Source organism: Lepisosteus platostomus, chromosome 15 (assembly GCF_059453375.1).
Source record: "Lepisosteus platostomus isolate fLepPlt1 chromosome 15, fLepPlt1.hap1, whole genome shotgun sequence".
Taxonomy (NCBI): Eukaryota; Metazoa; Chordata; class Actinopteri; order Semionotiformes; family Lepisosteidae; genus Lepisosteus; species Lepisosteus platostomus.
The window spans coordinates 14,657,725-14,678,507 of record NC_142625.1 but is presented as its reverse complement, the minus strand read 5'-3'; the positions used below and the strand labels follow the sequence as shown (position 1 = coordinate 14,678,507).

Here is a 20,783-nt window from a genome sequence, read left to right as displayed (position 1 = left end):
AACGACAGCGCGGCTGTGGCAGGCGGTGGGGGGACAGTCCAGAGGAAAATAGGGTCATGTAACAGATCACCCTGTGAATATAGATGAGCGAACGTGAAAAGACTGTAGACGGTGCCAATAGAAATGCAACAAAGGACCGCGAAAGGGGGAAAAATAATGAGGCCTGTCAGTGGAAATGATCCATTTACCTTAATTGGATAATTAGATACAATGAATTTGGTTCAAAAATAAGTCATCGAGTTTTCAGATAGGCGTATAAAGAAAGAGATTGAGGCAATATAAAGCATTTTATAGGAAATGTCCTTGTTTGTTGGCAGGAGAGCATGTTGGTTACAGGGGCAGTAATTTTCTGTGCAATCGCATGTACCCCTGGTTTATCAAGAGATACTGTAAATGTATACGTTGAAGGATCTGACTTGAGTGTAATGAAGGCGGCTTAACGTTTTGAATGAAAATATCTTCTGATTTTTTAAGATGATACATCAGACCTTTGGAAGATTTCCTCTTGCTGCTTCAGTTCTCCAAACAGTTAAGATCACTTCAAGTTGCCGTAGTCTAGATTGGGATAGAGGCTGGTCGTTCAAATCGTCCATGTGAGGTTTATATTGAGCAGCACTGTTAATATTCCCTTTTCACCAAAGGCTTTTTGTTCCTTCCAGTGCTATAATAATGCATCTCGGGGAGGGTTTGCATGCTTTGTCATTGTGTGAGGATTGTGTGCAAAGAAACAATGACCGAGTCGAGGGAGTCGGAACGGGATTTGTGTCAGTTGACTTTTTTCTTTCTATTGAAGAACTTTTCATTTTCTGTGACATGCCAGGGTGCATGCATATTTATGGTTTTCAACCTTTAATAAGAACAGCGTTTCCTTATTCAAAGACCGCATGCCTGTGCTATTATTGTTGGTGCTGTAAAATTGTGCAGAGAGATATGACTCCTGCCTTTGACAAATGGCATTCATTTTAAGTAAGGCACTGGCATATCTGTAACCCAGCTTTCTTTGGCTAAAGCACTGACTTTAAAAAACATGCAGGACATGGTCAATCACTTGGTTAATGTCACTCATTAAAGCTATGTTTACTTTTATTAAAGCTATGTATTCGCAAAACACCTGACGTGTAACCACGTTTTTTAAATGGGTGTCGCCATTTTTTGCATTTTTATTCCCCCAGTTTAGACTTAATTGTTAGACTTAATAGTAATTGAATAATTGTGTGTTGTCAATCAATTCGGCTCACTGCAGATGACCTCTATATGAATATGGGAGAGAGGAAGGCCACACATTTCTCCTAAGCTTGCATTGTGGACCCACCTGTGTTTTCCTGCACTGTGTGCGCAACAATGCGTATAGCACAGCATGGCAGTGGCTGAACAGCTTCTCTAGCTCTTGTTGTTTGCTGCTCCTTCAAGGGCATTTAGCAAACAGTGCCTGCCTCTGTTCTGGGGTGAGCTGAGGGTACTTACCCACCCAGTGCCTGTATCAGTTTGACAATTTTCTTCATGGCCTGGAGAATCCAAGTCGCAGCCAGCAGATGACATATCTCTAGACTTGAGCCAGCGATGTGTGCAGAGTAGGTCTTAACTTGTCCTCCCAAACAGTAGCACATTTGATTTTGACAGGTCTGGACATACAACTGAAAACAACAAAAATTTCACAACTTGTCCCGGGTTTCTACTTTATGCATTTTTGAAAAACTTTTAGTCCTTTGTGACGCTGTGCCTAATTTTCTGTTTGTTTGGTGACAAATTCAAATAATGAGCAATTTCTGCCAAATAAGTGTAAATGTATCTCTTCAATAAATGTAATACATGTATTTCTAACATGCTATTAAATGGAATTTATTTTTTTTATAAACAGGTGAACACGTGCAAAATTTTAATCAAATGTTTTTGAACAGTTAAGGTTAATCTTAATGTAATTTTTAAAGATGGATGCTTTATTACACCTAAAATCTGTTGTTTTTGTTTTCCAGCTTATTACACAGATATTCCGAAGATTATTTATTCATCCAGGACACATTCCCAGCTAACCCAGGTCATCGGTGAGCTAAAGAACACTGCATACAGGTTAGAGCTCGTTTTCGTCCACGCCGTCATCCCTAAGGGATATAAACGGACATAAATTGTATTTCAAAACGGTTTAGATCTGCCAGTATAGGGCACTCTCTGTGAAATCTTCCGCACAGTCAGTTCCGAATTACACATGAAGGCGTTCAACACAGCTGTTGTGGTTGAAGCGCCAGGTGACCTCATTTGATATTGGGCTGGTTGTTAAAATGATTCTGTATCGGTGGATTGTAATGCTCCAGGCTGTTTCAGCACTTTGAACATTGGAAGATATTGACTACCTAGAGACTGCCTTTTATCTATTCAAAACTGCACAGTATGATATGCCGACAAATAATAATGTTTCCTAGTTCATGCGGCTGGAAATAGCTGTGAGCATTTTCCATTTTGGGCAGTTTTTTTGTAGTAATTAAAAGCCCTTTCATATGGCATAATCAGTCCAGTGCTTCTTGTGCATTTAACACTGATGCGGCAACGCAACACTTGATCTTTAAGAAACCGAGGCTCTTCACAGTATGTGTGCATGCAGCAAGAGGTATCTTCGGTGATTTGGTTAACCTGTTTTTGGCGTAATTGGCGGTTTTTCTCTTCTGGATGTGCTGAACTGTTATGTATCTGCCTTTTCCTCTCAGGCCTAAAGTGTGTGTGCTGGGATCCAGGGAGCAGCTGTGCATCAACCCCGACGTGATGAGACAGGAAAGTAACCACATTAAGGTAATAAAACAGGGGAATGAGATAAAAGAAGGCACTTAAATCCCGTTTATCGCTGGCTCACATCAGCCGAAGCCTAATCGCTTTTTATGGGGCGCTCGGAATTCTCCTAGTTGAGCTCCCTGCTTCTGTCCCACGTTCCTCGTTGCTTCGTATTTATAGGCAGTGAGCTGCAGGGAAAGTCGGAGTGCTCACCTCTGCTCCTGGGGTTTCTAGCTTGGGCCCAGAAGGACTTGGGAGGAGGAGTCAGTTCCACCCGATGTACCTCTGACAATTATGAGTCTAAAGTGAGAGGTGTTGTCCTCCAGGCAAAAATATCCCATTAGCCATGTTGAAATTATTTCCATCACATTCGAATGCTAACAGCTCTGAGAACAGAATGGTCAAGCAGTTCAAATCCTTTACTTAAAAGCCTAGAAGATGCATACAGCATACTGTTTTGAACTCCAGGCTTGGCCCATTGCATTCCTGCCTTAAGAGGGTTGTAAAATGCTGCTGCATACTGTACATACAAACCTTTTATTTAGGAGAGACATGAGAAAGCTTTTAAAATGCTTTCATTGCCCACGGGGTTGAAAACCTGGATTTTCGCCAGTCCTGAAAACGAGTGTGTCCCAGCTCTTTTCTCTGCAGTACCCAGCCAGCAGTTTCAGGTTTGTCTTCAGTTGAAGATGCCAAGGGCAGCACCGTGGTGCAGTGATTAGCATTGCTGCCTTGCAGCACTGGAGCCCTGGGTTCAAATCCTGGAGTGCTATCTGTGTGGAGTTTGCACGTTCTGTCCACATTTGCGTAGGTTTCTTCCGGGTCCGTGGTTAATAGGCTTCTCAGAAACCTGGCCCTGGTGTGAGTGTGTTTGAGTGTCTCCTTGTCCATCTGCCCCCGCGATGGACTGGCATCCAGTCCAGGGTGTGTCCTGCCTTGTGCCTGTTGCTTGTGGGGATCGGCTCCCACTCCCTGTGACTCTGTACTGGAGGAAGCGATTAAAAAATGGATGGATGGCTGTAAATGCCTACTTTTGCACAGCAGTTCAATTAGGCTGTACGAATTAGTTTCAAAATCAATCCAGAAAATAATTTCTAATCCAGAAAATGGATGAATTTGACTGTTCCAGATGGAAGCACTTTGGAGAGCTGTTGTATTTTATTTTTCCTGTCTATTGAACATTTCATTGGAACAATTTATCTTTATTTATATCCGGATTTCTGGATTAGATAATGTCACTATTTGGTTTGTGGTTCAATTATGAAAATTTGTAACATAAATTATAAAGATATATAAATTTTAGAGAATGTTTCTGCTTCCCTTTCTTTTTTAATAAGCTGTTCAGTGGAATACGTTAACAGCATTTTTCTCGTTGTTATTGATCTAATGCCTGTACCAGTAGTATATACAATACGTAATGACATGTTTCCTTCAAAGTATAATCTTTGTTTAAATTCATGTTGCTGCCATGCGTGTATATTTTGATCTTTAAGAGAAAAACACGAATTGTGTTCCAATTAAAAAAAAGGTGTAATCTTTACAGTATTTGTGTGCCTTTTATTATTTATGTGCAGTTGTTTAAAACTTTAATTTCTTTTCAGGTACACATGTGCCGAGCCAAGATGTCAACTCGCTCCTGTCTGTACTACAACAATGTTGAAGGTAGTCACCAGATTCCATTATTACTGGAGAATAATCATAATAGTTTTCTGATTACACAAGATTATCTGAAGGAGTCTTCATTTTCACCTTTTCACACCCTTAAAAGCCAAATTGCCTAAATAGAATTCTGATTCCTCTTTGTGTATGTGAAGTCAGTCTTAATAGCCACGGACAGCTGTAATACACATGTACAGTAAACATATACCCACGTGGCGCAGTCCCAGACAGTCCTAAGTGAACGAGTGTTGAAAGGTGAGCAGACTGGTCCACAGAGAGATCAAGAATGATTAAGACAAAGGGAGGCAGCCGGAGCTGAGTGAGAGAGCTGGTAACAGGGCAGCAGCTTGTCCTGAGCTCCGGGTGAAAGCCAGGCTGGAGAGCAACACGCAGCCACTGCTGGGAGAGGAAAGCAGAGAGTCTGTGTGGCGCCACCTGCCTGAGGGGGACAGAGAGAGGGGAGATGGAAGACAGGGGGATGGATCGGGAGAGATGAGGGATCAGGGATGTGATTCCTGCCTGAGGGGAGCAGAGAGAGGGGAGAAGGAAGACAGGGGGATGGATCGGGAGAGAGGAGGGATCAGGGATGTGATTCCTGCCTGAGGGGAGCAGAGAGAAGGGAGAAGGAAGACAGGGGGATGGATCGGGAGAGAGGAGGGATCAGGGATGTGATTCCTGCCTGAGGCGGGCAGGCAGGGGGATGGATCGGGAGAGAGGAGGGATCAGGGATGTGATTCCTGCCTGAGGCGGGCAGGCAGGGGGATGGATCGGGAGAGAGGAGGGATCAGGGATGTGATTCCTGCCTGAGGCGGGCAGGCAGGGGGATGGATCGGGAGAGAGGAGGGATCAGGGATGTGATTCCTGCCTGAGGGGGGGAGAGAGAGGGGAGAAGGAAGACAGGGGGATGGATCGGGAGAGAGGAGGGATCATGGATGTGATTCCTGCCTGAGGCGGGCAGGCAGGGGGATGGATCAGGAGAGAGGAGGGATCAAAGATGGTTTCGTCCTTATGGGAATATACACCCAAGGGAAATATTTAATGAATACTGTATCTCTGACGTTTTCCTTTCATCCTCTTAAAGTTTCTTATAATCATCTTCCAGAAACTCCATGCTTTAAGGTTCCTTTGCTGTTATGAGACAAAAACCCTTTTATTATTTCAGTTATTTTGCCAAACTGTGTGAAATATCTAAGGATAGACACAGAAAAATAAAAGAATATTGGTTTAAAGAAGACTATTTAATGCAACATTATTTATTAACAAGCTGATGAAGTAGGACTTGTCGAAGGAAAGGCTTTATTTATGTGTTTCAGTTAGTCAGCAGTTTGAGACATTAATCAATTCGATGCAAATGCCTGGAAGCTTACTTTCTAACTTTTCAATCTTTTTTTTTTCTTGATGCTCCACTAGAAAATGCTTCAAGTGTTTTTCCTCTTTCAAAATATACTTCCGTCTGCTGTATATGCTGTCTGAGACTTCTTGTTCAGAATTCACTTGACCTGTTAAGTCATTTGTCTTCAGATTTCTGATCCGGTGTCTGGAAGTTTTGGCGATAGCTGCCAGTAGGGTTTTGATAAAGCTCTCTTGAGATTCAGAAACAATTTGCACGCTTGGGTAGCTGCAGTAGAAATAGCTGTGCTTCTTCCCTTATAAATATTGCATAATTGGTTTTGGGCATGCAATAAAAGAGAGTGGACGTGGTATTCCTATATAGCTTGTAACTACAGGAAAAAGAGGACTGAACAAAACGGGGCTTACAGCATCTTTTCAACAACAGCAAAATGTAAAGGCATTTAAAATAGTTCCCGTAATTGTTTTGCAACCGTGTTGCTAAGCATTGGCTTGTTTTTTTATAACATTAGAGAGTTGCTTAGTCCATTTTAATTATCTAAATCAGGGACAGGCAACACAAGACAAAGAAAGCAACAAGACCTGTTTCCTTTTTCCAAATCGAATCTTAATTAGTTTCTAATTGAAAAGTCCTGGACCTGTAAAACACTCAATGTGAATTCACTGGAAATTAATCAATTCATTAGAAACAATTAGCATTGTTTCAAATGAAATCACTCAATGTTTTTGTCTGCAATAACATGTTATATTAGAATGGGAAGATCTCTAATAGAAGAAATGTTTCTATTCACACTGTTCGTGCAAAGATCAGACACCTTTTTTAAATACCTCTCAAGACTGCTGTGCCATGTTTTCACATTGTTCTAGAAATGAAAATTGGGAGAAAAAGGAAAATAAGAATATATAAGAGTATACAAATCTGGCTTCATACTGTAACAATTTATTTGAAGTAGCAGGCAATAGTATAATTTGAAGCCCACTCGCTCTGTGAGCTAACATTTAAAACCATTTTAAGTTAATTTATAAAATTAAGGAAAGGTTGTGTTAAATTTTAGTGTTGATTACAATTGATTGTGTTATTACCTGAACAATTTGATATTTGAATATATTTAATGTTTTAGCTTTACTTAAATGTGTTTGAAGAGAGTCTGCAGAGCCTTATGCTTGCAGGTCTCTTCAGTTGCTCAATTCAATTCAATTTATTTTTATATAGCGCCTTTCACAACAAGGTTGCCCCAAGGTGCTTAACAAAGCAAGTGACCACACATGTTATGAATACAGAACAGAAAAGACCAGAAGACAATGGAGGAGAGGAACCAAAAACTTCTTAGTAAGGAGAAAAGAAAACTCTAGGGGTCCAAGGTCAACTGGCTGCCCAACCCCTTAGGGGATGCTATCATTATACAATTAAAAAAAAAAGAAATAAATGAATGAATGTTGTTGAAGTCATTAAGGCCTGAGATTGCTTGAACTGCTTTTAAATCACAAAGGAAAAGTTACACGTAAAGAGATTGTTGTTTGTAACAATTAGCTTGAATCTCAATCATTCCTCAAATAGTACTGATCAAACTGATTGAAAGTCCTCATTGAAAGGTCTCCTTAAGGATTCCAGACCAGCAGCTTGGCCTAGTCCAGTGCTGAAACCACACTGTGTGACAAAGAAGGCATCGTGATCTCACACTTAATCGTGCTTCCTCTACAGTTTCCACCTGTGGTCCCAGATCACTGCGGGTCTTAAAGTATTGTTCTGTTCTCTGAATTGTTTTTACAAGTGTGTTGCAAGATTCCAGTCCTCTTGTGGCCTCTCCACTGTTCAAAACTTAAGAGGTCAATTTAGTGTGAGACATTGAGTGAAGACGAGGAATTACCACTCAAATTTCAAAGAAGTAATGTGTAGTTGTGGTCTCACTGCAATCCGGGATGTGATTTTATTTAATGTACAAGAAAAAACGCATGAATAATGTAACTGGGAAATGTATAGCAATGAATTTGTTATGCTAGCTGTTTATGCTGTAAAGATAAAATGCTGTAAATATTATACTATGCATTTACAGATGTTTAGTATAATATTGTATAGTTTATCTCTTGACCAAAATTGTGTTTTGTGCTCATGTATACCTGAAGGCAGAACTTCATAGTTTAGCTTTGAACTCGGGTCCATCCTTCCAGTTTCTTTATCCAGTACAGGACTGCAGAGCAAGTCTATCCCAGCAAGCAATGGGCACAAGACAGGGTACATCCTGGATGGCTTACCAATCCATCACAGGGTACACACAGACACAGACATGCACAGAGTCACACCAGGGCCGGTTTTCCCAGTACCAGTTAACCTACCAGTATGTGTTTGGTGCTAGGAAACCAGAGCATTAAGAAGGTTCTTTTTTTAATGTATAAAATTCCTTCAAAGAAGTGAAATGTTGAAATGGTCCTTGGGCTTTTTTGGATCTTTGTATTCACTCGGCAATAGCATAGCAAAAAGAGTTCATAAAACCTAAAAACAGAAATAGGAGAAAAACACAAAGCACCAAAAGAACTTACAACCTGAAATACAGCACTAGTTTTAGAGATTGGTTTACGATGAAGTCTTTTAGTATTTTAGTTTGATTTTTTTGTTCGTTCACCTTCATTATGAAATGACTGAATTACAGTTTTAGACTCCAGTCTGAGCTAACTCTTCAGCTGAGCATTTCCTTTTCTCCATTTCCTTTTCTCCTCCTCTTCAGAAAAGAGCACCGAAAAGGAGCTTGTGAACACTATTTTGGATGTGGAAGATTTAGTGAAAAGTGGCAACAAACACAGGTATGGTTTGAAGATTATCGTAGTGGTGCAGTCAGAAAGGTTTGCCGATAGCTTTAAAGGCTGATGCAGTTGCTTCGAATTAAACACAGGCAGAAAATGAATGTCTTCAAATATTATGTGAGCTGTATGATCCCAGTAGCAGTGATGAGACTTTGAAATATTGCAAAAGGCAACCCTGTTGTCTGGTTTTAGTGAGCTCTTTTGAAATACCACCTACAGTACATATTCAGTCACAGCATTGCAAATATAAACCACTGTTCTCTTTTTAAGCCGAATGAGTTGGAAAATATATGGAAAACTATCTAGAAATAAAAGATAGACTTGAGTGTGTTATTTTTTAGTACAGCTGTATATATTTTTGCACGTACTGTATATACTGTACATATCAAACAGATATGTGCCTTTTATAAACTAGAACCCTTTTTTTCTTTAGTACATTGATATTAGTTGATGTCAAAATAGGTGCTGCAGGTGTATGATTTATTTTCCACAATTTAGCAAGGGAGGAATAATAATAAGAAGAACAATTATTATTTTAATTTGGGGAAAAATAGCCATCGGAGGTGGCTGTTGAGGCTGCCGTTGTATCAGGGGAATTGCAAAGGTGGTGATTCACTGTTATTAAAATGTAGCCAGATATTGAGGAAGGCAGGAAGGTGGGCTCAGTATGTGGGCACAGTGAGAGACGGTGTGGAACATTTTCTTGCAGCTGATTGATCTGATGACTTTCATCAAGGTAAGAATATAAAAATGTTAAAAGGCATTTAAAAAAAAGTCCTCTGTGCCAAGCTAGTGAAATAGGCATTTTGAAATTTGTTTTAAAAAAGCAATTCAGCATTCAAAGACTGCCTTAATGCTGCATGTCTTTTGTATTAAAATGTTTAAAATATTTGTTACAAATGTGTAAATACTGTCTCAAGCCTAGCTGCATGATTTGACCATATTTAAGAAACTTTTCTCTTATTAATTTTCCTGTTTTCAGTGAGAGTGACTTCGTGAAAAGATCAGAACCATTCAGTTAATTGGAAATTTAACCATGTCTTTTGTATGACCGATTGCATTGTTTTAGTTGCTTTTGTCTTCTAGTTTAGTAAGGTATATCAATGTATATTCCTTCTCAAAATGAAAAGTGCCTTCTAGTTCTGTCCGAAGTTTCTTAATGATTTTATTGAGAATACCTAGTGGGTGAAGAATCAAATCATACTAAGCCCTACTGTACATAGTGCTGAAGATCACTCTTCTCCAATATCCAGTTTTGTTCCTTCAAGCAGATGAACATAGCTATCTATGTTCCTTAATTAAGTACCTTAATTCACATCCTATTTAATTTTAGCTTTCTGTAAGGCGCAATAATAGCACACATCTTGTCAGAGCAATGTGCTCCTTTTCTCCTTACTTGTTTCAGCATGTGCTCCTGTTTTTATCTTCCTCTCGCACAACAACAGGTTGGTGTGTCTGTGAAAGGATAGCCCTTCGATGCCTTTTCTCTCTTTCCTAAATTTAAAGAAAAGAAAGCTTTTCCAACAGGAATTTCCGTGACCATGAAGTCTTTTTTTTTTTCCTTGACGGCTTCCCCTTGTTGTCCCGGTATTCCAGGGTCTGTCCGTATTACTTATCCCGCTCCCTGAAGCAGCAGGCTGACATTATCTTCACACCCTACAACTATCTCCTCGACCCAAAGGTGAATTGAACACGGTTTGTGTTTGTTCGAAATCGCAGTGAAGCAGGTAATGAGCAATTCACAATAAGCATAATAAGCCATTCCACGTCCACCTCCCTAATGTACGGAGGTAGTGGCAAACCTTTTTTTTTTTTGCCGATTTATTTTCTTCCCGGAGATTTGTATTTCCAAAAAACAGCTGCGTCTTACTTTTTTTGTAGATCATTATTTCAGCAGGAATGAAGCGACCGTTTAATGAGCTATTACTAAGGGAAGAAATTAGCTGCTCTAATGGGGGCTGTTAATCTCTTAATGTTGCTTCTGAAGCTCCCCTTGAAAAACCGTTAGCGTAAGCTTCTCTGTGCACGGATATTGGAGTTCGCGGTTCAGTCAAGAACCGCAGAATCTCAATTGAATCTGACTGCGCGCGGTTGAAATCGATCAGGCTCCAACATCTTCTGTAGGGCTCCACAGAGCTGCTATTGTTTCTCGTCTCTCCCTCGTGTTGTCAAAAAAGTGGTAATTCAAGAAGCTGGAAATGAGCTTTCCTGAGCATGCAGCCCTGATGCTGACAAAAATCTTGTTAGCATCAGTGATGTTGTTGAGTCTGTCATATCCCCCCGAGTTCCAGCCCTTTAAAAATGATTTTCAGACAGACAATCTTTAATCTCTTTTGTGTGCTATTGAAATGAGGTGCACACATGCTTAGGTAAAGATACCTTCAATTTCTAGATATGAACTGTAGCTATGGTACAGTTTTCCAGCACAGGGTTTAGTCTATTGAAAAAAAAAACATACATTAAATATACAAACCGTATATGAAGTAAAATAGTGGCAAAATAGCCTTAAACAGGTTATTATGCTCAGGGTAGAAATTTCAAAAAGTAAAGATGGTAAAATTTCAGTTGTGATTTTCATAATATCAATTTTTTCCTCAAGTGATATTTGCTATGGACTATATAAACCATCTTATGGCTTAAAATAAACTACATTTCAATTTCACAACAGCAAGAATCCAGGCATATTTAGCGGATTAATGTCATTACAGAGGTTACATCTTATTACTTTTGTTATTGCTATGCTATTGATTTTCATACTAATGTCATTTTATTGCTTCACAGAGTCGAAGGGCACACAATATTGATCTGAAGGGTGCTGTGGTTATTTTTGATGAAGCCCACAATGTGGTAAGCAGTTTTAGGAAATATTACTATTTGATCCATGCTAGACTTTTTTCTTTGTTCATCTACTTATCTGAAGCCTCCGTAAATAACGTACCCCCAACTAGTCTCAGTAATTCACCCCATTGTGTTAGAACACATGCTTGATGAAACACTGTGAAGGCCCACCTTGGTCAGATGCATCCTGGCTACATTAAAGCCTTTTAGACCCTGTGCGCCGATTCTCCGGCAGACAATTTCTGCCTTTCAGGCTCTGTGACATGTCTTTAGTTTTGCTTGCATGTAATTTACTCGGCCGATTCATCAAGAACGAAAAAGATAAAGGGCTTTCAGACCTCTTTCCTGTGGGTATTGTAAATCGCTAAGCAACATGGACGCATGCTGGTGGTGTCCCGCTCTGATTTATGAGAATGGGGTGGCAGAGGAGGACAGAGGAACGGAACGCAGTTACACAGACGGAAGGAAACGGGAGCGAAAGCAAGGGTCTTTCCAGATTAGCCCGGCCGTGTAGCCTGACATCCTTAATACAGTAGTGGCTCAGCGCACAGAAGTCCCTGCAAGAGAGCATTTCTCCCATAGAGTTCCAGCCTCGCTGTGCTGACTCGCAGCCGCTGCCTGTACTGTAATGGGATTCCAAGAGAGTGGATATAAGGAGACACTTCTGTCTTCCGAGTGTGGTTAATCTTTGGGGGGAAAAAAAACAATAGAATATTGTCACTAAGAGGAAAAGAGTGGGTGACGAATGTATTTTGAGCAGTCCCTTCTTTTAATGTATTTTTTCCTATCGAGTCAAAATGAATTTTTTAAAGACTTTTCATGTTTCTTAAGACACGTACATCAGAGCTTGGAATTGGGGGCAACCTAAAAAAATGATTTTTGGATATGTAGAGTATTTTATAGTAGTCTCTGTTTCACACTGTATTTCTTTGACTGAAGTGAACAAATATTTGATTTATGATTGAATTTGACATCTTATTCTGCAGTTTTGTGGGTTCCAGTACCAATTAATATACTCCTGGTTTAAAGCAGGCAGCTTAAAGAAATCTCCTATAAACAAAAAATGTCCAGAATATTTATAGGTGTCCGTCTCACAGCTCTGAATCGTTTTAATTCGAATGCTTGCTATAGATATAGACTCCAGCATTGAAACGAGGGCTTACATCTCCACGTGAGTGTTTATGCTGGACTGCGTTGATGCCTGGGTCACGCCCCGTTCTTTGTTAGGCGTGGTGGAGAAAAGCTTTTCCCCGGGTGAGTGAATGCGTATTGCAGGGTGCCTTTTTCTTCTCCGCCTGGGCTCTGCAGGCTCTGCAGTGACACTCGTACAGCGTGGAGGGCTTGTTACAGTGCAGGTTCCTCAGCTGCCTGCTGCAGCTCCATCATATATTCAGCTTGAGTTACACATGCGGTGATTTCTCCAGAGACACATTTCAGTGATGTGCTCCTGGTGGTTTCCATTAACTTCCTGTTCATCCCTGTTCCCCTTTTTTGGTGGGGGTGGGGTGCTGTGTTAACGGGTAATTTATCTGTTTGCTGCTTTTCATTTACCTGGTTATTGTCTTGTTTTGAGGGAAATGTGGCCGTCTTGTACACTAGTGGTAATTTATGACATAGGTCTTTTCCACCTCTTCTGCTCTATGAAATGTTTCTATCTCTTCAGTACAGTTTTGTAACTGCAGTATAATCTTCGATTTTACACTTTCATTTAGTATTGTCTTTTATAATGAGTTTTGTTTTTAATATTATTAAAGTGAGCGTGGCTGTGTTAGGCAATCGCATTTCTTTTGTCTGAAAGCATGCACTTATTCTTAACAGGCATTACGATATAGCATCTTAATATGATCTTTGAATAATAAGAAATTAACATTTTTGAACAAGCTTTGCAGCCTCTTTGAATCTGTGTCACTTTTTAGTGACGGTACATTTGTTATCTGACTTTTTTGTGCTTCAGTTCTGAGATGATGCCTAATGTAAGCTAAATCCCCTTGTGGATTATTGATCTAATCATGAAATTTTAAGGGGCTTGCCTTTCAGTAAGGAATAAAGGATTGAGGGATGGATATTGAATTGATGCTGTTTTAGTTTTTTTTCAGTAGGCAAGAGGCAAAGGCCGATTGCTTCTGATCCAATTCATTTCTTTAATGATCAATACAGTTTAATTCCCTCAGGATGGAAATTTCCACCTTTGCTTCAGGAACAGGAACAAGAGCTCCTTTGGCTTTTGTTCCGTCTTCCATAAGGGTTTTGAATGCTTTAGGTTTGTGGGTTTTTGAATGTGCATTTGGGTTTGTACGTTTGTTTGTTTTAGTGGCCCGTGGTACAACTGAAGTCATTTAAAGGAAAGAAAGGTATTTGAATTGCTTTTCCTATCCTTCAGTCAGCTGATAGTCCCTGATAATAAAAAAACAACACAATTTAGTCCCTTCTACTGTGATGACTTCCAGACTCCTCGCAGAATATTATGACATGATGGATTATGTTTTTAAAATTATTCCCAGTGTTTTTTTTTTTATTTTACAGCAAAATTTCTTATTTCAAAACGGGAGTGGGAAATGCATCCTATTCTGTGCACTTTTCTGAAAGTGCCAGCCGTCGGGCAGTCTAAAATAATGGAGCCTGCCTGCTGCTCCACTCTCACTCCGACACCGCCTGTCCTTTGTGCTGTGCCTCGGATTTCAATATAATTGGTGCTTAGGGAGGAAGATCTGAAAATCTGCCAAGATTTGCTTCCTGCAGCTGCGAGCCGGGAGCTGGCTGTGTTGCAGCACTATATATCATACCACACAAAATCCAGCATGTCAGCTGGGAGATTGTAGTTTTGCTGGGTGGAAAGTGTATCAGAAATGCTGCCTGCAAGACCAGTATTGCATGTCATCACCACCATGGCTCACACTGATGTTTAGCATTGCAAAAAATCAGAGCCGAAATGAATTCTGTTTATGTGAGACATGTAGTTATTTATAGGCGGCACAGTGACATGGTGGCTAGTGTTGTCGCGATTCAGCAATGGGTTCAATCCTGGGCCCGAGGTACTGTTTGTGGGGAGTTTGCATGTTCTCAAGTGCCAGGTTTGGTTTTCGTCCCTCAGTCCAAAGACATACTGGTTGGTTAATTGACTTCTGGGAAAACTGGCCCCGATATGAGTGTGTCTGTGTCTGTGTGTGCCTTGTGATGGACTGGCATCCCGCCCAGGGTGTATCGCACCTTGCACCTGTTGCCTGCTGGGATAGGCTCCGGCTTCTCCGACCCCTGAATTGGAGAAAGCAGTTAGAACAGGGGTGGATTATATTTATGTACATGATTGATTTCCTTTCTGTAGGAGAAAATGTGCGAAGAGTCTACCTCGTTTGATCTGACTCCGTATGACCTTGCCACGGGGATTGAGGCTGTGAATCAGGTCCTGGTGGAGCAAGCCAGCCAGGCCGGCCAGAACGATGTGAATGAGGACTTCAACGTGGAAACTCTCAATTCAGGTTAGAATTGAGCCTGGAAAATCTCTCTCTCTCTGTTTCCAGTTTGCTTCTGTCCGCTGGCTCACGGGCATCTGAAACAAAGGTCACGGAGTCATCTAACATTGATCTGACACGGTACCGAGAACTCTGCTATCCATCAGTGACACAAGTTGAATTTGCTGGTATTTATTACAGATTGCTGTATTGAAGGCAGCGCTACCCCATTATATCAGAGCCCTTTGGAGTGCAGACTCAGTTATAATAGGGAAAGGTTGTGGTTCCCATTTCCTCCAGTTTGGCACCGCGTCACGAAGCGTGGAAGGCAGCAGAAAACAAAGATCTTATTCTGTCAAAGTGAAACTAGATGTGCTGAACTCTGAGAAAAGATGAAGCCTAGGCAGCATTTTCAAAAGACGCACGATGAGGAGTCTACATTGGCTAGACAAACAAAGACATTTTTTATTGTAAAATTGACACTGAAGCGGCCTGTTCCAAGGTAAAAAATAAAGCAGGGCTTTCAGCTGACTCTTTCAGTGACTTGATTCCTGCAGGAACATCAGTGGGCAATTCCAGTTTGGTGCCAGTATTGCAAGGACTTTTAAAGCAAGCATGGGGTGGTTATGAACTTTATAGAAAAGGCCATACAAGCATTTCTATGGGGAAATAAAATCTAATCATAAAGCTTCAGAAACACTCTTAGAACATTTTATAAGTGGTGGATGGGTCTGAATTTATTGTGACTCATGTTATGAAAACACTTGCTGCTTCTCTGGGTTCCCTGCTTTTGTGCTGCGGACAAAATGGTAAAGCACCGCACTTTTAATCTAAACATTGATTCAGTCAGGACTATTCAAAAAGAGAGCGCTTAGCAATTAAAAAAAAATGCTCTTAAAGCTATTAACACACATTGAAATTGGTGAGTTTTAATCAATACTTAAAGAAAACTCCAGCATTGAATCACCTTGTCTCATTTTACCAGTGACTCATTTCTGCCACTGTAACTAGAGGGGTTTTTTAGAACTATTACAAAAAAAACATCTACAGTATGACTGAGAAAGGTGTTTGCTGCTGTCTGTTCTGTTTTAAGTAAAAAAAAAAGGGAAACATTAGAAATAGAGACACTCGAAAAGAGAAAGAAAAATAATGCTATAGTATGATTTTAGCTTTTATAGTATCGTATTTAAATGCATTTATCTTGAAACTAGAACTTATAAAGGAGGTGGGACTCTTTCCCCTGGACCAGAATTTCCAAACCTGTGCCCTAGTGAGGTGACTGTGGGCAAGGAACTTTACATTGGGTGAAACGGAGGGGAGACCTCCTGGGAAAAACTAAGGTTGCTGCTGGAAGAGGTATTAAAGGGGCCAGCAGGGGGCGCTCACCCTGTGGTCTGTTTGGGTCCTAATGCCCCAGTATAGTGAGGGAAACACTATACTGTAAAAAGGTGCCGTCCTGCGGATGAGACATACAGCCGAGGTCCAGACTCTCTGTGGTCATTAAACGTCCCAGAGCGTTTCTTGAAAAGAGTAGGGGTGTTACCCCGGTGTCCTGGCCAAATTTCCCCCTAGCCCTTACCAATCATGGCCTCCTGATAATCCCCATCTCTGAACTGGCTTCATCACTGTTCTCCTCCCCACTGGGAGCTGGTGTGTGGGGAGAGTACTGGAGCACTATGGCTGCCGTCGCATCACCCAGGTGGGGCTGCACACTGGTGGTGGTGGAGGGGAGTCCCCATTACCTGTAAAGAGCTTTGATTAGAGTGCATGTGCTATGAACAATAAATAAATAACGGAATCCTTGAATACGGTTTTGCAAGGTTTACCATAATTCAGGAATATAGAATTGAAATCAAAGAGTTCTATCGGCTAAACTTCAAACTGCCGGAATAGTTGTTTCTATTATATACTTAGTCTGTGAATTAGGCTTTGTAGGCATTGTAAATCATTTCAGAAAGAGCGATATCAACCTGGTTTCCCACATACTAACTCCAGTGTCGGTGTTATGATAGTGTAGCACTGGATGGGACTTACTGTATATGTATATAGTCTACTCTGCACTCTGTTCTCCTTCTGCACAGCTCAGGAAGGGCTTTTATGTCATGCAGTGAGTGATCATCTCTACGCATATCGGAAGCGCTTCCTTTTTTCCTTACATTGGTCGTTTTTTTCCTTATTTTGAAACAACGGTAAAACAGGCCTAATAAAAATGGGGCAAGGTTCATACAGACAAAAGGAATAGGGTGTTAAAGTTCTGCCGGTGAGACAAAGCATCTGACCATGCGGTCACAGCAAATGTAGCAGGAACAGGAGAGGACTTCAGCAGCACAGTAGTCTGTATATACCCAAGGGACATTCCCAGCAATTTGTAGTTAGGTACTGTATGTAGACTGAAAGTATTTTTTTAAATGGGAGAAGCTTCATTTTAACTACCAGTATGGTGTTTACGAGTGAAATGGCAACCGTGATAGATAAATTAAAATGAACCAGTTTATTTCTTTTGTTTTAGAATTACAATTCTACAAGGTTGTGTGGTCTGCAAAGATCATTTTTAGAGAGATTCTTTCACCTTAAAACATACTCTTACCAGCTCAGTTGGGATATCAGATATTTTTTCTAGCTTCTTTGTGGTAGAAGCTTTACAGAAAATAATTACGGTTTAGTGAAAGATCAGTTCTTGCCTGACTTGGATCCCGGATACTCCTATATCGGTTTCTGTGAATTGACTTCTGAGAGTCTGGCATTTGTTATTAACTGGAGTTGTTTATCTTTAATTAAAAAATGTCTGTGAAGATGCATATAGCAGTGTAATGCTATAGACTGTTATAACTTGATTACCTTGTGTCCAGTACTGAAGTAAGTGGCTTTCAAAAAAGACTGAAAAAGACGCCTTTTCAATTTACTTTTTTCTCTTTTTTTCAGGGTTAAAAATGGACATAGCCATTATTGCCAAAATCAAAAGTAAGTGCAGTTGTTCTCAGTTTTTAAACATAATTAAGAAAGTTGTTTTGGAATGACTGGGTGAATAGAAAGCATTTACATTTTGCAATTGTGGTGCAACGTTCTAACGTTGAATTACAGCAAACTCTTGGTTTAATAGGGGGAAAGGGGTGTTCTTTATTGACGAATGTTAAATCACAAATTGTTTTTCAGCCCCAAAACATACTCTTAATATAGTGTACAAATACAGTGTAGAAATATATATATAGTTAAAAATAAATAGGTTAAGAAATTAGAGAATACCAATGGCATAATCAGTAATTAAGTATAATAATTATAACCCCCCCCAATTTGTTTGATGTGCTGTGCAGGAATTCTTCTTGACCTTGAAGCTGCTATTGACTCCTTTGAGATACCGGCCGATGGCAAGGGTGTAACTAAACCAGGAAGGTGAGCTTGTGTTCTAAATTTGCAAAAACAAGGAGTTATCCACAAGAAAGAAATGTTTTTTTTTTGCTTTCCTGGAAATATGGGGGATGCTGTGCACTGTGTCTTATATCCTGCACCTTGACCGGTGGGTTAATTTAGTCTGATGTATGGATTTGTGAGAGTCTATACAATCATTGGAGATTAAAAATTAACATTGTCTTCTTTAAAATAAAACTTGTTGTTTGTGAATTAATATTGGCAAGAGGCAGTTTTCATTTAGTTTTAACATCCCTAAGTAACAAAAAACAAAATTTGAAAGTTTACTGGATACTGTGCATTGAATCTATAGATTTCACATTCATATATCAGTACTTTGCAAAGCATTAAAGCTGGAAATTCCTAAATGATTAGTTCTCTGTACAGTTTAGGTGAACCAGTATTCAATAAGTGGGTAAAAGTACCAGGATTTGCAGTCTTTTTTTGTCCTTTTTTGTCCTTTGAAGGACATTCATCAAGAACTCATCAGTGCGTTCTGCAACGCGCCACTGTACTTTATTGCTGTCCTCAGCATGTTTCATTCATTTTCTTTTCCAGATTAAAAGCCTGTTTTTTCACTGGCCTCCTAAATGCCAGGGTTTGTTAGAACTTTTTCATTGTTTTCCTAAACCTCTGTGTGGAAATTTCCATGCTCTGGGTTTTAATATTCATCTGTTTTTTTTAATTGAACTATTCTTTGATTTCTACTTTTGTTTTATTTGTTTTTATGCATATAAGGATGTTATATATTGTATGTAATTGGATTTTAATATTCGGTATTTGTTTTTATGCATATAAGGATGTTATATATTGTATGTCATTGGATTTTAATATCCGGTACTTTATGCAGGTCATTTTCCTTGAAAGAGGCTATATTAAATAGTTTAAGTGATGCATCAGTCTTTGAGTACAAAATGCAAAATAAGACAGATTTCAGCTCTTTTCACATACTTAGGGGAACAGAGTGGAATCTTTGTAGTTGTGCTTAAATCTATTTCCCTTTAGCGGGAGGTATTAAAAGCCATTTTCATTGAAGTGCTTAACGAGTTGAATGAATCTAGCAAAGAATACGGTCAGTGAAGTTCAAAATACTTTTTCTGCGAATAGGGTACTTTTGTACTAAAATAAATGGTCGAGCAGGTGACATTAAGAGCAAACTGATAGGACCTGTTAGGTCCTGTGTAATCAACACTAAATAATGTATCTGCTGTAAATCTTGCTGTAAGTGAAGATCGATACCTATTTGTTCCGCCTTATTTTTTTCTTGTATGGCTAAAGCTTAGTATGTGTCTGAGTACCAGGCTAGGAACATGTTTTGGAATACAAAAGCTCACTGAAGCCTCCATGAGCTGAGCTTTGGAACGACCGTGTTATGTTTTTTGTAATGGAGCCTCTTTCTCTGCTGGGGGAATTAGAATTATGCTCACGGAGTTGCACGTACCCTTCATTGATTTACTGTTTAATAATACGCTTTCTTCTGTTGCTGGGATATTTAAAAGATTTATTAGCATTTGACTCTTTATTAAAGAACCATAGAGAATGCCGTCTTGCTAAATCATAAATTCTGGTATTTGTTTCATTAAAAAAAAAACACCCACGCATGTCTGCTACATCAGGAGGTGAAGGTATATTCGTTTGGGTGGATGACGCTACTCTCCACACAAACTGAATACCAGCCAGCTGTCTTGCCAGATACTTGATAACACTAACTGCAATAATTGTGCCTTTTGCACCTTGCTCTGTAAGTAACTGACAGACGAACTACAGTCCAACAAGCGCTGCTACAGAGCGAGTTAAAACTAGGCCTTTGTCTTTCCTCTCAGTGGAAGGACAGAGAGAGAGCCTCCAGGTTCAGTAACATTCTCGGGATGATGCCCTGCAAATCAGTGACAGATCCTGGGCTTCACTTCTACTTCTCTTGAACCATTGGACCTCTTGGCTTTCTTGCTGGGTTCTAGAGAAGCCTTGAGCATCTGCACTGTGTGTAACAAACAGATGTCCAGCCCTGAGTTTTTTGGAGAGCTGCAGTGTGTCCGTCCTGTGCTGTTAGGTTCAGCACTGTGCCACAGTTGGGAGCCTGTTGTGATTAAGCCACTCAGGAGCATCTGTTCCCCAACAAGAGACAAGTACCTGTCAGTGCTGCCTCACTGAGATTCACTTTAGCAGTAAATAACATTTCTATTTACTGTCCTTCATGTTCAATTCAGCATTAATTTAATTCATTTCATAACGTTTTCGGTTAAGATGTTTTTCTTCTTTGAGAATTGGGAGTGCCTTCCGATCATTTTATAATGACCTGATCCACAATGCCAGAAATGGATTTTCATTGATTTCTGTGGTTCAGCTTAACTTGAGGTTGACTTTTAGTCTTGCCTGCAATACAAATTCTATAAAATGAGCCGGTTTTCTTACAGCCCAGATGCTCTCTTGTCAGGTGGTAGCTCAACACTTATGTGTAGGAATCTCCCGAAAACTTTTGGTTTTCATGTACCTTAGATGGGAGCAAGAGCAGGCCAGGAAATT

General features: G+C 40.0%; 1 protein-coding gene across 2 annotated transcripts in view; it reads left to right on the top strand.

The window, feature by feature from the left end:
- Positions 1-20,783, top strand: part of rtel1 (regulator of telomere elongation helicase 1) — a 75,155-nt gene that overhangs the window by 6,174 nt on the left and 48,198 nt on the right. For both annotated transcript variants that reach the window (XM_088608311.1, XM_088608310.1), the window contains exons 4-12: positions 1,974-2,067; positions 2,700-2,781; positions 4,362-4,422; positions 8,493-8,568; positions 10,165-10,249; positions 11,350-11,415; positions 14,729-14,882; positions 17,778-17,816; positions 18,167-18,245. In XM_088608311.1, the coding sequence (XP_088464437.1) occupies positions 1,974-2,067; positions 2,700-2,781; positions 4,362-4,422; positions 8,493-8,568; positions 10,165-10,249; positions 11,350-11,415; positions 14,729-14,882; positions 17,778-17,816; positions 18,167-18,245 (736 nt within the window). The remainder of the gene's footprint in view (positions 1-1,973; positions 2,068-2,699; positions 2,782-4,361; positions 4,423-8,492; positions 8,569-10,164; positions 10,250-11,349; positions 11,416-14,728; positions 14,883-17,777; positions 17,817-18,166; positions 18,246-20,783) is intronic.